The 21,809-nt window shown below is 38.3% G+C and overlaps 2 protein-coding genes across 3 annotated transcripts; both read left to right on the forward strand.

Annotated features, from left to right (window-relative positions):
• The first annotated feature begins 233 nt into the window (after positions 1-233).
• On the forward strand, positions 234-8,579 carry LOC108708250 (IQ domain-containing protein C). The gene is made up of 5 exons (XM_018246748.2): positions 234-391; positions 1,333-1,476; positions 2,116-2,611; positions 2,903-3,000; positions 8,274-8,579. The coding sequence occupies exons 1-5, from the start codon at positions 347-349 to the stop codon at positions 8,313-8,315; spliced, it is 825 nt and encodes a 274-aa protein (XP_018102237.1). The 5' UTR covers positions 234-346; the 3' UTR covers positions 8,316-8,579.
• A 69-nt stretch (positions 8,580-8,648) lies between these two features.
• Positions 8,649-21,463, forward strand: dcdc2b.L (doublecortin domain containing 2B L homeolog). 2 transcript variants are annotated; one of them, XM_018246746.2, is made up of 11 exons: positions 8,649-9,191; positions 9,770-9,827; positions 12,809-12,873; positions 13,508-13,639; positions 14,220-14,351; positions 16,158-16,197; positions 18,085-18,138; positions 18,232-18,388; positions 18,895-18,998; positions 21,115-21,174; positions 21,253-21,463. In XM_018246746.2, exons 1-11 carry the CDS (start codon positions 8,911-8,913, stop codon positions 21,337-21,339), a joined length of 1,170 nt encoding a protein of 389 aa, XP_018102235.1. In that variant the 5' UTR covers positions 8,649-8,910; the 3' UTR covers positions 21,340-21,463. The 2 variants fall into 2 exon arrangements, with proteins under 2 accessions (XP_018102235.1, XP_018102236.1); XM_018246747.2 differs by lacking the exon at positions 18,085-18,138.
• Positions 21,464-21,809: the final 346 nt, after the last annotated feature.

Consider the following 21,809-nt stretch of genomic DNA (forward strand, 5'->3'; position numbering starts at 1 on the left):
GTGTACACAATATGTTACACTTGCGTGTCCAGCCTAAAGCCTAAATACATGTCATGGTATAAGAATCAATGCCATTATTTAAACATGTTCATTAAACATTTCAATTTCCATGCCGGACAATGGAAAAAAAGTACTGTAATAGTAGCCAGTTCGACTCTCTCTCGCTAGTTCATATTTTTTCCCTTTGCAATTGTCGCTAGGGGGCGATATAAAGCTACTAAAGTCGGCGCTTCTGATACATGTAAGATACCAAAGAATTTAACCGCTTGAGCGTTCCATTGGGTTTTGCTGTGACGTCACAAGGATGCGACAAAGCGAGTTGCCAAGAGACGGCAGTTAACTGGTGATGGAGGGAGCCGGAGTGTTGGATAAAAGTGCGCGAGTGTTGCAGGTCATACTGTTGCTCTTTCTGTCTTAGTGGGAACAATAAGGCTTATGATTCAGCAAAGGTGCTAACATAAATGGCGCTGGGTGGGTACATGCAGACTGATTAGAAAGACTCTCAATGGATATGAAGGAAACGATAGAGGAACTCTCATGATATGGAACTGTGCGCATTCTATATATGATATTTATTCTATATTGGATATTTTATTACACAGACTGGTTACCCTGGCTACCAGGCAGTAACCAATCAGAGACTTGAGGGGGGACCACATGGGTCATATCTGTTGCTTTTGAATCTGAGCTGAATGCTGAGGATCAATTACAAACTCACTGAACAGAAATGTACCATGTGGCCCCCCTTCAAGTCGCTGACTAACTCAGAGTTATAGAGCTGAAAAGCAGGAATTTGGATTCTGGCTGTTTTATTAGACATCTGTTCACTCCAGCCTTTATACATTACATTTTTGGCTAACTAACTATATTAGAAACAATTTTTATTTTGCACAGCCTATCTATTTACACAGTTTTTATTTTCACACTGAACTATTCCTTTAACTATTGTTCTCTAATCAGTAGGAAAAATATATAACATCTATAAAATTTTAACCAAGATCCCCCCCCCAAGAGTTCACAGTGAGTGAGAATAAGTGACCAGCATTAGAACAGAAAGACAAAAATGTAAATGAGCCCATATGCCTGCTGCTGTTGCACTGACAAGGAAGCTGGAAGGCAAAAGCTATATACTGGACACTGACAGTTTCTCCAGTCTATAAGAACTTTGCCCCACCATGAGAAGAAGTCTGTGGAGATTTGGGAAAGGAAGAGCATTCTCTAGGGACTACTTTTTTCTAGGCTTACAGCATACTTTGCCTCAGATGATTGTTTGAGCTATTACCTTACACCACATCGTTTCTATATAATTTTAACAGTTTTTTTATTCTGTAGGCCCATGTGCGTGGATTTCTTACCCGCCACAGATTACAAAATGTACGGGAAGACTATTCGGCCTTGGTAAATGAAATTGAAGGAGAAGAAACACTTCTGCACTGGGGGACAAATGTTTTCTCTATACCTCGTTTTATCCGAGAGGTTAGTACTACTTTACTTAAAATGTGACAAGAAGGAAAAATTATTAAATAAAGCATCTCTTGGATACACAATACCGTACATTGGTTTTAACCAGTTGGAATATCCAACAGATATGTGTTATTTGGTCAGTGTATTGTCTTGTTACCATTCATCATCAGCTTTATGTAGGCAATACTTGTCTACACATCCATTTGTTAACCCCTTATTAGCCGAGGTCTTGCATCAGAACACTAAATGGTAGTTTCTTTCTAATCTATTTAAAATATATTCTTAAATTATTTTATGGCAGTACAGTTTTGGGATACCTGCTAGGCAGCTACACATTTACCCTGAATTTTGGTCTGTAGAGGGGTCAGAAAGGGAGAAACCAGAAAATGCTCAGAGCAACTGGGGTTCATATGAACATTCTTTTGCCCTAAAAGCTTTCAGTCTTAAGGTGGCCATACCATGAAAAGCAAAATACATTCTATTGAGGATAAACACACTGTAAACAAAACGCATTCAATTTTTTCAAAAGGGAAAGGGGTAATGTCAGGTGTTATGTAATGTTGTAAATGTTAAGCCCTCACAAACAGTGATTGTCCCTCTATTGAAATTTATTTGAGAAACTTGAATTGAGCATCTCTCCGTTGTTTTCAGGAAAAACTTCAGCAAAAGTTGGTTCAAGGACCTTTAAATGGTGATTCAAAGGATGCATCATCAGTTCAAGTTGCTGTGATGTGTGAACATCCTGATGCATGCCACAAAGATCATGAATACCTCCAGAAGGCCAATCTAGGCGACAGCCTAACAATAAAGGAAAAAGAAGAGAACCGAATGCTCGAAAGCATCTCAACAAAGTGTAAAAGCTCATTACTTACAAATCCGGAGAGTACTGTGGCTGGTTTTGATTCAGAGACCGAGAGATGCATAATAAGCACAAAATCAGACAAAGATATTGCCAGTATGGCTTTACAAATAGGAAGTAGTGTCGAACAGGGAGATTCTGAGAAAAGTTGTTCAAAGATTAATTCTGACAAAGACAGAGAGCAGACTGCGATTAAACATAGAGGGACTGAATCTACAGCACATAAAGGTCAGAGCCTAGAATGGAGCACCAGCAGCTGGATATGGAGGGGCAAAGTCTTAGATAAAGGTGAGCAGGGAAAATCTGAGACCTATCTGAGAATACCCAAAACAAAACACTTGCATGTTAATCTAACTTGCAAAATAAAAAGTACTAATCTGGCTATTTCTCTTATATTTTTATAATTAGAAAACACCGTTTATTGCAATACTATAATATAGGCATTATCCAAATAATACTTGAGTTGCTTTGTTGGCAAAATGTTTTACATGTGCTGTCTGTAAACTATTTAGATGTTTTTTCTGTGCTATACATTTTATATACTGCTTTCTAATCTCCTCTCTTTTCACCTCCTTCCAGGAATTCCCTTTGAAAATCTGAGTGAGCTGCGACAGCATCGAAGCCACCTGGCCATGGAGATGCTATGGGTGCAGCAAGCAATTGCTAGCCGTAAGAATGTGAGTCCTGCTATTTTTTTTTTAATTCTCTGTACTTTGCCTTCTCTGAAATCCCTCAACACTACTTTCTACTTTTGAGAATATCCTGTAGCCTGTTAACACAGAAATATTGCTTTATGCATCAGTGCAAATGTTATTGATAGTAGTTTTCTTCGTTCAGCAGCATTGGGGTATTAGATAATAGTAAGTACATCTATTTGCAGCAGCTAATGCTAATATTCAGCTAGTATAGACATTAAAAGATTTTTTTAGCCAGGTTCATGCTCAAAATAATTGCTAGATTCACCCCCATTATCATATATGTGTAGGTTTACTTGTTCTTCCAGTGTGAAATTGTGTCTTCCCATTACCAAATGATAACAACAGTTATGAGACTTATATGGCTTTGTCAATCTTGGCATGGTTCCAGGCTACAATCACTGATAAGCACTGACAGTTGGGGGAGGTTGCTTGTGCCCTGTGATGCTTAAAGTGCCCAAACAAGCCCTGTATCCCATTACTTTTAGACGTGTGGCTTACCTTGTTTTACTCTATACATTAAAACTCATAATATGCTACTATGATGTCTCTTTAAAGTAAGATCTATTGTCTTCACATGTTCTTATTGAAATGGTCACTACGTTTCACATGTTTATATTGAAATGAATATAAAATATTCACGCTATGTGTTTGTGTTTTCAGTATCAAAAACCAAGGACAATAACACAAGCATTTAGTCCTGCTCTCATGGCTACACATTCCTATGTTTAAGAATGCAAATTCTTTTGTTTTACTGTCATTTCATATGAAAGGCTGTTTTCTAATGTGAACATACAGTACATATGTATTTCCGTACTAGTTTTCACGTGCTCTCATTTTATTGATTCATGATTGCTGGGAGGGGTGGTATACTGCCTTTCACTTGCAGGTTAACTACTTTGGAGGGGGGGTCGCCAACTCTGTAACTGCTTTAATTTGATACATTTAGATACATTTCCCATCTTTGTCCCTGATGAACAGAATCCATGGGTTTCATTACAGGAAGCTGTTAGAATTGATAATAGTTGATAATAGTTCAGAGATGCTGCTGAGAAATGTATCAATTAAATGTTGTAAAATTGTAATAGTTAAGAGCCTGCACCTGAATTACTGAGCTGCCAGATAATCACCAGAAACAGGGACATTACATTTTAAACTTACATTTTGGAAAAAAGGTCAAAAATTTAAAGCAATTCAAAAAAAGTCTTTATTTCTCTGTGAACAATCTGAAAACAATTGAACAGAAAAAAGTGTTTAGAAGGAGAACAACCCCTAAACTTTATTTTACAATAATTGCATTGAGCACAATGATTTCCTATATACTGCTGATCTTGCCCTGCCCTCTTTTATTCAGTGAGAAAACCCTACTAATAGTAATTTCAGTTATTATAATCAACTTTTATTCAAGTACCAGCATGCTTCATAGTGCTGTATAATAGGGGTCAGAAAAGAGTTGGCTTAAGAAATAAATACAAAGTTGCATAACAAACAAGAGCTTAAAATCTAAAAGAGAGGTAGGCAGGGCTGACAAGAAGGGAGATCAGGGGCCTCTTTACTTCCTAAATGGGTCAATATGTGTAAGTCATTTGTTTGTTGTATACATCTTTATTTTTCACAATGCTGTGGACACTTTTGTTAATACTAATAATTGTAATGATTTTTATTCTTATTATTTAACAGTAAGCTAGATAACATTGCACAAGCTAGCAGAGGCAACTAATGAAAACTTACTAACAAAAAGCCCAACAGTATAAGTAGTAGCCAATGTAGCTCCATCAGCTAACTGATGTTTAGGGTAAGCAGTTAACATGAGAGCCCACTGAATCATTAAGGCACACTGAGAAGGTTCAGCTTTTAAAGGAATTATTCAGTATAAAAATAAAAACTGGCTAAATAGATAAGTTGTGCAAAATAAAAAATGTTTCTATACAATTATTAGTATTAACAAAAGTGGTGGTGCATTAGATAGTCTAGTATTTGTGGAACTATTGAGATTTCACTCAGAAACCCTATCAGATGTGGTAGAGAAGCAAGGTTTTAATACCTATTTGAATCATTAATCCCCAATGCTAGTTCCAAGTGAGAATTAATGATTTGGACAAATAAAATCTGACTTTTATAACTGTTAACATAAAGTCGTTTTTTTTTGTTTTTTTTCCAAATACCTTTTGAGTGTGTTGACATATATTTGCATTGGTCTTTGCAGCTGCAATAATGCAGATCATTGGTTAATAAGTGATGTATTTTGATCTGGGAAGATATGCTCGCCTTTTCCCCTAAATATATATACTCTTAGCCATGGCGTTTTAAAACGTAGCATTTTCCTTCAGTTCAAATTATATCCAAGTTTATTAAAGTTTATTCTGCCATTCCTAAAGCTCCAGACATTCTGAAACATTTCATCTAGAGGGTTATTTATCAAAAACCAATCCTCACGTTTTTTTCCCCCCTTATTTATCAATACATTTTCCCGAAAATTTCCTGTGCAGGGAAAAAACCCGAACAAAATGTGAAAAATTTAAATCGTACAAATTTTTCCGGTTTTGACCCCCAAAAACACAGATCAGGAAATCTTTGGGGCTTCTCCCATCGACTTCTACATGAACTCGGCAGGTCTGAGGTGGAGTACATTTTATGTTCTGACTTTTAACACCCTCGGGGTTGAATAAATTCCAAAAAAAAAAATTTCCACTAAAAATTCGGATTTTAATACATAACCGCCCTAGAATCACAAATTTTAACAACCATGTCTCGTTTACGAAAGCATTTTCCTAACTGGTTTTAAATCAGAAAATGTGCTTCACCTTCTTATCCTTCCAAGACTGACCTTGGTGCAAAGTTTTTATAATGTGTAAAATTTATAATGGTGCAGGAAATTCTAGTTCGTAGTCAAATTAAAGCTTGACTTAGTACACTTTTCATACATTTTCACTAAGGAAGAAATGCAAAGCAAACTTCAGAAATTTGCTCATATTTTTTGACAACTCAAATTTGTTCCACTAGAATGTGAAATTAATACTTTTTCCTTTGTTTCTAAAGTACAGTGTAACAGAGGTATGCAAACAAATCTGCACAATGTCAACTTGTGAAAGCTTAGAATGTAGAAACACAGTCTATATTCTCCTAAATTCAATAGAACATAAACATGTATTCTTATTTTAATCTTTCTTTGGACATTAGGCAACTTCTCAGGTGTTAATGAATATTTGATGCCTTTTCATGTGAGAAACTATAGAGTCATTGTTCAGCAATGTTGTAACTCCTCAAGCAGCAAACATGATCTACTTATTTGTGGGCACTTATCCCATTATGTTCTTGAGTAGGGCAATTTTCTCTGACTTTCACCAGAAACCTTCCCAAACATGTATGTTAAGCTACCATTTAAACCTGAGCATTTATTGCCATAAGGCCTGTCTATGTAGTGCCCTAGGTCAGGGCTATCCAACTGGTGGGCCGTGCCCTTATTTGTGTGGCGCCCACATGATTGTTTTCTGTGATTGCTTACCTTGTGTAAGATTTAAAGGATATCACTGCAGAGATTAACTGGCCCCTGCTCCTCAAATTTAGACTGTAAACTTCTGCACTGTTTACACATGTAATCCCCCCTGCATTGTTCACACCTGTAACTAGGGATGCACCGAATCCAGGATTCGGCCTTTTTCAGCAGGATTCTGATTTGGCAGAATCCTTCTGCCAGGCCAATTTGAATCCTAATTTGCAAATGCAAATTATGGGCGGTGAGGGAAATCACATGACTTTTTTTGTCACAAAACAAGGAAGTAAAAATGCTTTCCCCTTCCCACCCCTAATTTGCATATGCAAATTAGGACTTGGTTCGGTATTCAGCCAAATCTTTCGTGAAGAATCCAAAATAGTGGATTCGGTGCATCCTTACCTGTAACACATCTATTGTTCACACCCCTAAAGCCCTGTACTGTTCACACCTTAGACCCAGACTGAAACTGCCCAAATTGTTCACCTGTTCACCTGTACACCGCAGACAAACTGCTGGAGGGGCACCAGCTCTGTGTCACTGTATGTAGTACAGAATGAACTCTTCATCTTAGAGTGGTCCTAATAGATTTCCCTGTCTCCTGCTGTATTTTGTGTTCCTTATGCCCCCTGTGTGTGCCATACTCTGCCTGCCCTATGCTTCCTGTGTGCGCCATACTGGGGGTTTGTTAACATTTGGAAATTGTTGTTACATGGGTGTGGTTTAAAAACAGGTGTGTTCAACACTGACTTCCATTATCGGCCCCCACCATGTAGGCCAGAAAAATTCCAGCCTCGGTACCACAGTTGGACAGCACTGGTCTAGGTTATTGCTTATTGTTGCCAATGCTTCTCCACACAGCAGGGTCGGATTTTCCATCATGACGAGTCATGTTTGGTACACTATGCTAGCCGCAGAATGATAGGTTAAAATTTTTAATTGAATGGTTCCATATTGTCACTCTAATTGATAAAAGCTGCCATTGCTTTGAAGGACAAGGAAAGTGCAATATACTGTGTGAGCCAATTTGCTTACATTTTATCTTGGGCTGGCCCTAGTTATCTTTGAGCACTGTGCCACATCTTTACTGCTCTTCTAGGGAATTATGCAGCTGTACGTCAAGTGCATTTATAATTTTCAGGTATGGGCTCCGTTATCCAGAATGCTCTGAATTACAGGAAGGCTGTCTCCCATAGACTCTGTTATGATCAAATAATTAACATTTTAAAAAAACTATTTCATTCTTCTCTGTAGTAATAAAACAGTACCTTGTACTTGATCCCAACTATGATAACATTCATCCTTACTATTGGTTATTTAATGTTAAATTGATTTTGAAGTAGACTTAAGGAATGAAGATCCAAATGAAGGAATTATCCCTTATTTGAAAACCCCCCAGTCCCGAGCATTCTGGAGAACAAGTCCCAGACCTGTAGTAAAAATATTGTATTGAATTATAGTTGGCATGTGTCTTTTTTTACTATTCAGTGCATCTGCAAATTCTAGACAGTGCATATGCAATAGGCAACCCCAGTGTATTGCACTTTTCTTGTGTTTTAGACTAACCAAAGGGCCAATGTTATGTTTGTTTGTTGGCCATGACAATACGATCTGTACACTGACAGTATTGTTTTTATAAAACACATTTTTGGAGCTATAACAATTCATAATGGAATTATGCACTAATGTATAGCAATTGCTTGGATTCATTTGGCCAAATTGGCAGCACTTTATATAATTTTGTGGTTCATTTTCCTTTCAGTATCTAATGGTTAGACAAAGGATGGGCATAGTGGACAGATGAGAAGAACATCATTTATGCAGCCAACCGGTCCCCCAGTATTACAGCTGAAAGTGAAGGATTTGCCCGATCTACACTCCTGCTCCAGACACAGCAAATTCTGAATACTTCTCCAAATTATGGGGACTATTAGACAGTTTTGCAAAAATTATAATAAAAATGCTATATATTTTGTTCATATAATTGTGATATTTATTTATTTGTTTGTATATTTTGATACCTTTAATAAATATGGGATTAACCTCTGCGTGTAATTCATAAACTGGAGACAGGTGTTTTGGTATATTTGCATGTGTCACTCTGTGTAATGTGAGCTGAAAACCTAGCAGGAGTGGTTTGGTAACTGAGCATTAACACAAAGCACCCTCAGACACAATACACACTAGGCATTGGTGACTGTCTCTTGGCAACAGCAAAGAGTCTCGGCAACTAAGTGATAGAGAGGAGGGAGCAAAGCTACATGTGTGGTGTTCAAGGCTGTGTGTGTTTTATGAAAAGGAGCCGTACGATGAGCTGTGTATGTTTATAAATATTGTAGTGTTCTGCCTGTGTGGGGTGGTATAGCAAGTTTATACCCAAACCCACTCCTTTGCTAAATATGAGCTCCCCCTCAGGGGTACAGATGGCTCCACTAGCCAGAAACGTTGTGGTGTACAGAAATGGGGATCCATTTCATACTGGACGCAAGATGGTGGTGAATGAGAAGCAATTTTTGACCTTTGAGGCCTTCCTGAACGAAGTTACCAGCTGCATCGAGGCTCCAGTTGCCATTCGCTCCATTTACACTCCTCGTAATGGCCACCGTATCAGTCAGCTTGGAGACCTGCTAAACAAGGGCCACTATGTCGCAGGTGGTACAGAGAAGTTTAGAAAGCTTGAGTGAGTATAACCTGTCACTTTCATATCTCAGATTGCTGTATATTGCCATTTTATTTGCATTCCAAATAGAAGAGGGGGATGGTGGTTAGCACAGCTTTTCCAAATGGTATGCGTCCAATTCCTTAATAGTTGCTCTGTGCTGCAACTGCTGCAAATGATCCAAGTATAGGAGAAGGAAGAGGAACTCCAGCAGTATTACTGCAAACAACTTTTTTCACTTGATAAAGGGTATTGAACCCGAAACATGTTGTGTTTACCACTGCCTGGAATAAAAAGTTGTTTTGCAGTAATACTGCTGGAGTTCCTCTTCCTTCTCCTATACTTGGATCAATTTATTTGCATTGCCTGCAATACAATGCAGTTGTACAAGAGCACAGTAACAGGCAACTGTCACCTGTTAATAGGAAGTGTTTAGTATCTATTTATTTTTAATAAAAACAAATCGTATCTGGTTTGTGTATTTACACTTGCACATTGGAGCAGGAGCTTCCATTCATATTGCTTATAAATAAAGCGTAATGTTAACAGCTATCCATTAAAGGACACCATTAGCCATTGCTATTTCACTGTGTTTTCAGCTACCAACACACTGAGATTAAGCAACCTGCTGTCCAGAAATCCAGAGATGCAAACCAGGTAAGTGCAGGCCTTTTTTCTGATTTGCTTTTTTTTTTTTCTTAACACCATGTTCTGCTGCAAACTATAAACTTGCTCTGAAAGACACTCTGGGATTACCAAGATAACAACATTAGTAATGCGAGGGCCAACCCAAGACCTGCAGGACCTGCGGGTGAGTTAAAGTTTGCAGGTTGAGCAACTCAGCGGTGGTGCTAGAGGCAGCAGTAATAGGCTCCTTTGAGGCCCTTGCCAAACTCCCTTACCGAGGTGTCTCCCCATATCACGTGACCACTACCCCTATGCAAACGGTGGTGAAAGCATTTCAGAAATCCATAGAACTGGTTCGAGGAACCTCCACCACCTGGTCCCCCCATGCCCCGCTATGGGGTAATAATCACCTCCCTCATTTACGCTCCCTCCCTGACATCGCCCGGTGGGCACAGATTGGGATTAAAACTCTTGGTGATATCGTCATGGGGGGTGACTGTAAGAGCTTTGCCACAATCCAACAGGAATTCCATCCCCACCCAGATATGTTGTTTCGGTATTTCCAATTACGTCATGCTTTCAACGTGCAATTCCCAACAAAACCTGTGGATTTAAAGATGTCGTCTCTTGAGACCTACCTGCACAGGTTAGACTTGCCAAAACCACTATCCTGGTTCTATACGATACTATCTACCGCTGGTCCCTCTCCCCTTGAAAGAGTTAAGGGCAAATGGCAAGCAGATATACCTGACTTGGATGATGAAAAATGGAAGGACGCACTACAACTTGTACCTGCACTATCAATATCTATGAGGGACAGGCTTATTCAAATTAAATTTTTGAATAGAGTTTACTTAACCCCATATCGCCTGGCTAAGATATATGGTACGGTCTCGGACCTGTGCCCTAAGTGCAGGGTGGAATCTGGTACTCTGTTTCATGTATTTTGGTCCTGTCCAATAATTCAGAGTTTTTGGAGTGCAGTCCTCCAATACTTGAATGAAAAGCTTGCACTCCCCGGCATACGTTCGCCAGAAACCTGTCTGTTGGGGATTATAGGGGATCTGCAGCTGCACCCATGTACTAAATTATGTTATTTGCAGCTCCTGTATTATGCTAAGAAAGCCATATTAATGCACTGGAAATCGCTCAACCCTCCCACATTGCAATATTGGAAAACTCTGGTAAATGACTCTCTCTCGAATCAGAAACTGACCTATCTCTCGAGAGGATGCCCCGCGAAATTTGAAGCGATCTGGGGTACTTGGTTGACTGTTCAAGATGGTTGAAAGCCTATACACTACTTTGTTGGATGTATCATCTTATGCCTTACCTCCCCTCCCCTCTTTCTTTCTTAACTTTCTTTCTCTTTATTGTTCTTAACTGTGTTATGTTTAAAAAAATCTAAATAAAAACTTTAAAAAAAAAAAAAAAAAGTTTGCAGGTTGGGTGCGACCTCCTAGTGCCCTACTTCTGCCAAACACGCTCCTTTTTATATACTTGAGCAGTATTTCCCTCTATTTATCCTGACTCGAACCTGAGAACCCGACCCTAACCAGCTGTCTGTCGAGTTTTTCTTGACCCACACATCACTAAACGGTCTGTGCCTTATGTTAGTGAAAAAGTGAACAAAGTTTGGATGCATCAGACCACAGAACCATCTCCCACTGTGTAGATTGGTAAATTGCATGCTTTTCATTCTGAGTAATGCCTTCTTCTTTGCCACCCTTTTAGAGCAAAATAGTGGGAAATACTGTTAAAAAACCTATTTTAGTCTGCAAAAAGGGAAGCTTGGGTCATAGTTTATCTTCCAGAAGGACTATTTCAAAACATAAGGCTAAATTAACCCTGAAGTGACTCCGTAATCAGCTTTTTGTTTGCATAATGATTTCTGATTGCTATAATATTACTAATTATTAAGGTTATTAGATGCGGGGCAAATGAGTGCATGAGTTAGTGAATTAATCCCATAATATAAAGACTATTATTTTGATTACTACTAAATGCATTTCAAAAGATGATGTACTCCCTATTGAAAAGTAAATGTACGTATTGCCTTGTGTGGACACCAAACAAAGTTAGCTAATTAGCTGAATCTTTTGGGGGGGAATTCACAAAAGTACTAATGAGACAGAATACAAGTGCAGAATGATTTGTTGCAGTTCCCACCATATTAACATACTTCTAATCTTTGCTTCTGTCAATATGTATTTTAAACAGATTTCAGATTTTGTCTTTAGCATGACATTTTAAATGATTTTTTTTTTCTGAATTTGACTTTAGTTCCTCCTCCACACGTGTATAAATCCTTTGGTAAAGCTGGAGCACCCACATACAAAAAATATCAACTGCCTGGGTGCTGGCTATATATCAATATAAACAAACAAAAAATAAACCGCACTCGCAGGACTTGCGACATTTCAGCTCATACACTTAAGCCGTCATCTGGAAGTTGACTTATAAACCACGGCTTTTTTGCACCAAACAATTGTGAGTGTGGTTTATTTTTTGTTTGTTTATATAAATGTATAAAATACACAAGAGTAAATCATATCCTAATCTTGTAAATGATATTCTTATAAACAGTGCTTATTAATATCATCAATTATAAGGGGTATGTAGTGATGTAATTTCCGTCACATGACTCACTGAAACTTGTGTATTATAATTAAAAATGTACCCCCTGCTATAAAATATGAGGATATTAAAAGTCACCTCGGACTTCCATGGAATGCCTCTGTCACTAATAATATCCTTATTTTATAATAGGGGTTATTTTATTCACTATATTTATTGTACTGTATGTATAGCCTCAATCATTGTTAGACTTTAGTTTACCTCTAATTTCAATATTATATTATACTGTAGGTATAGATATTTCTGTTATTTACATCCCCATTTTGAGAGCGATTCATTACTTAAAACATAGTTACAGTTGTTGGGAACCTTATACCTTACATATCTCTCACTGGATTTACAATAAGAAACATATGCTACTGCATGTTTTCAAGGTGTACCCCAAGCTGAACTTCATAGAGCGATGGAGAAAAGACACCCAGCTACCCTGTGTCATTCAGTGAGTATTAATCAATGATTATTAATGGTACAGGACAGGTTTAATGCATGTATAAGGAGACAAATGTTAATGGCAGAGGTTTAAAAACAACTATTCTATACATCATGGGCATTTTCCACAATGCATATCTTTATCGCCAGCTACTTCGTTTTTTTTTAAGACCCATGTGTCTGAAGTTTATTTGTTCATCCCGAGGGCCAACGAGTTAAAATAACCCGAATATATGTGTGACGGGATCCATTGTCAGAAAAAACTGTTATCCAGAAAGCTCCGAATTATGAGACCATCTACCATAAACTAAATTTTAAACAATAAAATTTTTAAACTGATCTCTTTTCCCCCTGTTATTTAAAAACAAAACATTGTACTTGATCCCAACTACGATATAATTAATCCAATTATCCTGTTGGGTTTATTTAACAATTAAATACTTTTATTTTTTAAGTAAACTTACAGTGTGGACGTACAAATTCTGGCAAGACACCTTATCCAGATAACCCCAGGACTGGAGCATTCTGGATAACCGGTCCCATACCTGTATGAGCCTGTATGCAACCACTTCTAACAAAATTAACAAATTAACTGCTATAACTTTTTTACTTTTACTTACATGCTTTCCTCTCGTGTGGATTAGCGTTTTTCGTAATGGAGACCTTATGACTCCTCCCTACCGAGTGCTTCTGTATCCGATTATTCTGAAAGAATGGGAACTGGTTCTCTCTCTACTGACTCAGAAGGTTAACCTCAACAGCGGTGCAGTGCGGAAGTAAGTGGCATTTTCAGTGGAGGGAGTATATTTATCTACAGAGTGCTCTACATACATTTATCTACATAGTGTTTGGTTCATTCTCACAGCTCTATATGTTATCGCCTCAAATGCTCTCTCTGCCTTCATTTACAGTTTTACTTGTATCTATGAAGTTTAAAGTGACGTGTGCTGGTGGATATATTAATTCCCTGATTAGGTTTTGCTTTCAGAATCTTTTCTAATCATGTTTGCATTAGGGCTGCAATACTACTTACTTTGCAAGGTAAACTTAAACAAAAAAAAATTAAACATCTCTTATGGAACAATATTCATACTTCCAAACTGCAAAGAATGTTGTGTTTTGCTTGACTTTACAAAGCAATAACTTTTGGCCAAAGCTTTCATCTACATTCTACTCTACATTTTTTTCTCAAAGGTGTTCATTTACAAACAGAATTTTGTGTATAGAAACTGTGGTGATGTTTGTATTCCCCTTAGTTGTAAATGAACCGTTGTTTCTCTTACTGTTCATGCTTTCTCTCCTTGTGTGTCTAGTTTTAATTACTGCAATTCACACCACTCTGAACTCTCTTCTTAGGCTCTGCACACTTGATGGAGTGTCTCTCTCTAATGGGGCTGAGCTGGTCTCTGGAGAATATTATGTTGCTCTGGGATCGGAGAAGTACAAGTGCCTTCCTTACCAAGAACTTCTGACGCTAAACGAAGACAAGTATGACACTAAACTGCCTTCGCTTCTGTATTGATTTGTTTTTTTTCGTTCCTTTTTAAAGAAGAAATAAATGTATGTCTCATTTTATTTTCCTTAAAGGGGTGGTTCACCTTTTAGTTAACTTTAGTATGTTATAGAATGGCCAATTCTAAGCAACTGTTCAAATGGTCTTATTTGTTTTTAAGCTTTTAAATGGGCGTCACTGACTCCACCTAAAACAAATGCTCTGTAAAGCTACACATTTATTTTGTATTGTACTTGTATTGCTCATCTTACTATTCAGGCCCTCTCATATTCATATTCCAGTATCTTATTTAAATCAGGGCATGATTGCTAGGGTAATTTGGACCCTAGCAACCAGATTGCAGAAATTGCAAACTGGAGAGCTGCTAAATAAAAAGCTAAATAACTTGAAAACCACACATAAAAATGAATATTAATTGCAAATTGTCTCAGAATATCACTCTCATATATATATATCATTCTCCAAATACACACTACAGCACTTTTTTATTATGGCCACTAGGTATTCTTTTTAAGTATCTAATGAAAATCTAGAATACTCATTCAGGTCCTCTAATGTGTCTTTCTACTGCTAAAAGATTAACCCTCATTCTGTCCAGAGTAAATGAATGCAATCTGTGAATAACTGGACTTCAATCAATCCTCACTGTGGCTATCCTCAACATTTCACTTTCTCAAAACTGCTCTCCTCCCCTTTGCTGCTGAGCTTTCCCTCTCTTCAAAGTTCAAAACTCTACTTTTTTTCCTCACTACGATTAGCTCAGGGAATGGAAATAACCTTTCACCAGTGGATTATAGCAATCCTTAGAATAAAGCATTCAGGTGGCAGTGGCCAGACATCCTGTCTGCTGTGTGATTAGACAACGGGACTTTTTTGAGCACAGTGATTCCTGTAGTCTACAAAACGGAGGTATTTTCAGGCGTTTTGTTTCACACAGTGACAAAATACCCCATCTGACTTTGCACCTAAGAGGTTTACATCCTGTAATGATAACATTTTTCAGATAGGATCTTTGCCATCTAAGGACAGCTAGAATCTCTGCACAAATTCACGACAGAACAGCTTATTTTTAACAGAACTTTTGGATTACACTTCCTTATGAAAGGACAAATTTTACTAGAACTTTTTTCAGTGTAAAAATAAAAACTGGGTAAAAAATAAGGCTGTACAAAATAAAAAATGTTTCTAATATAGATAGTTAGCCAAAAATGTAATGTATAAAGGCTGGAGTGATTTTATGTATAACATGTCAGTCAGAACACTCCTGCTTTTCAGCTCTCTTGGTTTACACTGACTGGTTTCCCTGGCTACCAGGCAGTAACCAATCAGAGACTTGAGGGGGGGGGCCACATGGGTCATTTCTGTTGCTTTTGAATCTGAGCTGAATGCTGAGGGTCAATTACAAACTCACTGAACAGAAATGTACCATGTGGCCCCCCTTCAAGTCGCTGACTAGCTCAGAGTTATAGAGCTGAAAAGCAGGAAGTTGGATTCTGGCTGTTTTATTAGACGTCCAGTCACTCCAGCCTTTATACATTACATTTTTGGCTAACTAACTATATTAGAAACATTTTTTATTTTGCACAGCCTATCTATTTACACAGTTTTTATTTTCACACTGAACTATTCCTTTAAGTTTACCCTCCTCCTCCCCAAAAGCTACTCGGTTTTACAAAAAATACTAAGTACATAGCTTTTGGGCCTAAATATGGATTTTTTTAAAAAAAATAAATGTCAGTTCTCCTTGCTTTAATCATTTCTCTTGGTTTCTTGTCTTGTAGGGGTCATCTTGGTGCCAGACGCAAGATTGCCAAAGCTGGGGTCAGTAACAAGTATCATGAGGTTACTCTGTACCCAGATATTGCTTACACTGTCACTTAACACCTCTTCCAGAAATGTTTCCTCCTGCTATACCATATAGGATCTCTCTGTCTGTGTTATTTAGTACAGGTATGGGATCCATTATGCAAAAACCCATTATCCAGAATTACAGGATGGGCATTTCCCGTAGAGTTATCCAATACAGGCTATAGCTGCACTTACCACAGTTTACACATCAATGCACTGGAGGTGCAGATCTCCTTACATGACTGGCACAGTCAACTCACCAATAGAAAAAATGGGATAAGGTCCCAACTGCATAAAATAGTGTTTCTGTGTGGCTCCTTAAAAGAATAGTTCAGTGTGAAAATTAAAACTGGGTAAATAGATAGGCTGTACAAAATAAAAAATGTTTCTAATATAGTTAGTTAGCCAAAAATTTAATATATAAAGGCTGGAGTGAACAGATGTCTAATAAAACAGCCAGAATCCAACTTCCTGCTTTTCAGCTCTATAACTCTGAGTTAGTCAGTGACTTGAAGGGGGGGCCACATGGTACATTTCTGTTCAGTGAGTTTGTAATTGACCCTCAGCATTCAGCTCAACTTCAAAAGCAACAGATATGACCCATGTGGCCCCCCCTCAAGTCTCTGATTGGTTACTGCCTGGTAGCCAGGGTAACGTCAGTGTAAACCAAGAGAGCTGAAAAGCCGGAAGTAGTGTTCTGACTGACATGTTATACATCAAATCACTCCAGCCTTTATACATTACATTTTTGGCTAACTATATTAGAAACATTTTTTATTTTGCACAGCCAATCTATTTACCCAGTTTTTATTTTTACACTGAACTATTCCTTTAAAGGAGAACTAACCCTCACCCCTGCAGCAGAGCTCATGGGCACCATCTTCCGTATCTTCGGTATTCTTAGTTTCCTCTTCCTTCCCTTTGGCAATTTACTGCACAGTTGCTGCAAACTGGAAGACAGCTTCAACTGCGCTTGCGCCAATACAGCGCTCCCTTACAGATTAAGATAAAATATCCGGAAGATGGCTCCCATGAGCTCCGCTGCACTTACTCTGCACCGATACGTGAGCACTGTATTCTGGACACTTTCAGGGGTAATTAACTATGCGGGGGGGGGGGAATCTTGGTGGGGGACTATCTAGCGTAGTATGTAGGGGTTTTTCTTATTGGGGGGTTTCATTCTCCCTTACAAATTTCTTCTGTAGCATGCATTGCAAGCAAATAATTCTATTTTTTAAAAATACTTTCCTTTTTATGTTATAATGTGTACAAGCTACACAAAACCATATTGGTGGCAAAATAATTTATTTAATGTTTTAAGTGTTTTTTTTAGAAGACTTAAGATATTGTGATCCAAATTATGGAAATATCCCTTAGCAGGAAATTCCCAGGTCCCAAGCATTTTGGATAATAGATCTCTTACCTGCATTGTAATACAAGTATAGTATCTATGGATCTTTCTGTAATTTGGATCACCATAACTTTAGTCTGCTAGAAACAGTAAACAGTATATAAACCCAATAGGTTTGTTTTGCCACCAATATTGATTTAGGCAGTTTAATAAACAAATCACTTTTAAAATTGAGAATTATTTGCTTAAAATGCGGTCTATGTGAGATGGCCTTCCCGTAATTTGGAGCTTTCTGGATAATTGGTTTTTGTAAATGTATTACTGTTTTTATAACTCGGAGTAAGACCATGTTCTATTTGCCACTAATTTACAGCATGCAAGGCCATTCTTTAAAATATGAGCACTTGCCTCATAAACTCTTACTAATGTCTACTGATTTGTATCTTTATTTTGGTGTGTTGATTTTGAATATCCTGCTAGAAAGTGCTACATCCAGTTTTCCTCCACAGGTCGTAAAAATTCACTCTGTTTCCCAGGATGGTTATAGCGACTCTCCTATGCGGGTAAAAAAAAACATCTCATGAGTATAACGTGGCTAGGTATTTTCATGTTGAAAAGTGCATTTTAATGTTAACACATACTATCCTATATTTTAGGAGGATGGCCGCAGGGTCCATTCCACTGGTGCAGAAGAAAAATCGAAATTCTCTGGTCCCAAACACCCATCTAAAGGGGATGAATCTGTATTCTATGCCAAACCAGTGAGAGTTTATCCAAAACGTAAAGCAAAACCAAACCTGGAAGATACTACAGGTGAGAACACAGCCAGGGCCGCCATCAGAAATCGCAGGGCCCCATACGACAAAATTTCCTGGGCCCAGCCCACCGCAAGCCCCACCTACAGGTCCGCCCCCCACTACACAGTAAAAAAACAAAAAAAATATTGGTGGCTAGGGTTCCCACATGTTAATATAAAATAAAAAGTTATTGGTGGTCAGAGCCCCCCATAAAAAAACATTTGTGGCCAGGGCCCCTCCATTAAAAATATTGGTGGCTAGGACCCCACATGAGAAAAAAATAATTGGTGGCCAGGGCCCATCCCCACATTATAAGAAAATTGGTGGCCAGGGCCCCTTAAACGTCCATGCCTTCCCGAAGTCAGCAGCTCTCCCTACAACTCTCCCCCCTGTCCCCCCCTGATGGCTGCCCTGAACACAGCACAAGCACATACAGCAACAAAAACACACTCTTTATTTCCCCCAATTGTTTGTGGTGTGACTTGAAGACCAAATATTATCAAAGTGTTTTAATGTCTGCAGGAAGAGAAGGAGTTTTCAAGGTAAAGGAGACTCGGCAAGAGCTGGAAGGAGCACGGGAAGTTAAGGAGGATGCACATACCCATGTGGAGTTACCAGTGGATCAGGTATACTGTTGATCGCACTTCATAATATATTGGTTTCTTCTGCAGTTTGAGAGACTACAGCCCAACAAATGTTCTGCAATATCACATATTTGTTGTCACAAATGAAAATACACAGGCACCTCAAATTAAACCTCTTGGAGTAGGCTGGCAGTTCTAATAACACTTTGCAGTAGCAAAGCAAATGTATTGACCTGTTAAACAACAGCACAAAACCAAATTTTGTAAACACAGTCATATATGAATTTAAATGTTGTGGTGTCTTCACAACCTCAGAATCTGCACTAGGACATAATAAATGCACCAGGCATAAAAGCATTGGTTAAATTATAAAGGGCTAAAGGTAAAAGTGGGGATTTTGTTGCTAGGCAGCCAATGATACAAGACAGTAAACTAATGTGGATGAAAGACAATTTTGATATCTTCTGTTGGGTGGCACAGTGGTTAGCTTTGCTGTCTTGCATTATGGGATTGTGAGTTCTCCATGTGTCTGCAAATGTTTGTATAAAATGTGTCAATGCTAATAATGTAAGCACGCAATAGAAAATTGATTCTTTACCACAATGCATTGCAATACAGGTCAGGAATCATATTCCTAAAGAGAAGCAGGCAAGTGAGCTCCTGACACATTAAGATGGCTACCATACCTGCCCCACTCGCTGTTATTCTTTTAGTTTATAATTGATTTGATTTACTTCCTTTTATTACCTTTGTTTTTTATGTTACAAGGCATTAAATCTGGCCCAGGATAAGGAACAATTGTATAAAGCAGAAACATTACAAATAATATACACAGGATTCAGTAATGTGTGTGGGGGAAATCATGCTAATTACAATAGCAATAATAGCCAGACTGCTGGAAACTACCTCTGCCAGTGAAAACAGGAATTCCTTTTGTGAGAATCGGAAGGAGTAACACCCTCACCAGATTTTATTTGTCCACTCCCCTGTGCAGTGGCTGTTTCACCTCTCACCCCTAGGAAAGGAGGTGCTGCATATCACTAAACTGTTGTGTAAGAAAATCACCAGACTATAATTATAAAATAGACTTTGCACTCAGTGCCTTAAAAAATATGTATGTGTATACATGCAAAAGTTTAATTAGTAATATTAGAGGCTATGCTGTTTTATTTATTCTGTATGTACATGTACACATATTTCTGGGGGGTAAATGGTCCTTATTGAATACACAGTATCTCATTTCATGTGCCTCCTTTTATAAAGTTTCCCACTGAGGTTCTGAACCTAAAGGCCCCATAGTACATACTTGCCATGTACACCAGAATTTGGATCAATGCCACATATAGGGTTACATAAACCCACCAAAACTACTTTGTCATCTGCAACCATTACATCTGCATAGACCATCAAAACCTTTTAAGCAGGGTCTCAACTACTAAGGGAAATTTGTTGGATTATTAATATATTTAAAAAAAAATATAAACAAACCAAAAAATTGTCAGTCTCAGTGTGGCAGGCAACTTGTGTCATCCATTTGGACCAAAGTTGGTCATATTGGACTAAAAACCTGTCAACAAATGCATTCTCATAATACAGGAAGGAGCAAGTTCCCCCTAAATCTGACCCTAAATGACCTTCAAGATGGGGTTACAGGCATATCTAAGAGAATTTTACCCTACTGACCTTCAGACTGAGTCCCCCACTGCTCTGGGAACCTTGATATCTTTAACTGTTCAGGATATGATACCCTAACTAACCATGAAACTCATGAAAAACCATGAAACTTTTATCACTTTTTCTACATTTAAAACTAGCGTTTTAAGCACACCGCCAGGAATGCTGCTAGAGAGGTGAACTCTCACAACCTTTGTCTCTCACCAATCTTGCTTGCATTTGTTGTATTGTGACTGTGTGGTGCCCTTGGACATTCACACAGGAACAATACAGAAAACTGTGAACATATCGAGCATCTGTACATGTGCCAACATTTTTTGTCAACACATATCAACATTCATTATACAATTAGCCGAGGTCACATTTTACTATTTGGTTCATGTGGCTTGTTTATACCTGCCCATAATTCAGGGCTATTGTCATGTACATAATATAGTTGCCATTATTTTTTTCAACTGTGTCACCTTATGCTACTCCATTACAGAGAGTTGCAGAAGTTGTGCATGAAGAATATATTGATAACGAGAGCAGGCATCCTACAGAGGTAGGTCTCGGCAAGTATGCCCCATTTCTAATTGTATGGTGTGTGCAGATTGTGTTTCACTTTCTGTCCTCTGTCTAGGATTTGGACTCAAACTACCAAGGAAAATCCCATACTCCAAGACACAGGAAAAAAGAGGATGTTGCAGGAAAAGTCAAGAAATTCTGATTAAGTTAAAGGAGAAGGAAAGGTTAACACTAAGTAAGCCTTATCAGAAAGGTCCACCTAAATATACCAGTAAACCCCCAAAGTAATGTTGCTCTGAGTCCCCTGTCAAAGGAAACAGCACATTGCTTTCCTTCTATTGTGTACTCATGGGCTTCTGTATCAGACTTCCTGCCTTCAGCTTAAACCTCATTGCCCTGGGCAAGAGCATGCTCAGTTTGCTCCTCTCCCCCCCCCTCCCGTCTCTACTGTAATCTGAGCCCAGAGCAGAGAGAGACTCAGGCAGGAAGTGATGTCACACCACATTAATACTGCAGCTCCTATCCTAAACAAACAGAGAGTTTCTAGAGCTTTTTACTCAGGTATGGTAAAACATTCTACAGAATAAATATAGCATTCTAGCTTGCACTATTGCAGCTAATCTATTGGCAATAAAATGCCTCCATAGCTTCCCTTCTCCTTTAAGATCAGCT

Source organism: Xenopus laevis, chromosome 2L (genome assembly GCF_017654675.1).
Source record: "Xenopus laevis strain J_2021 chromosome 2L, Xenopus_laevis_v10.1, whole genome shotgun sequence".
Taxonomy (NCBI): domain Eukaryota; kingdom Metazoa; phylum Chordata; class Amphibia; order Anura; family Pipidae; genus Xenopus; species Xenopus laevis.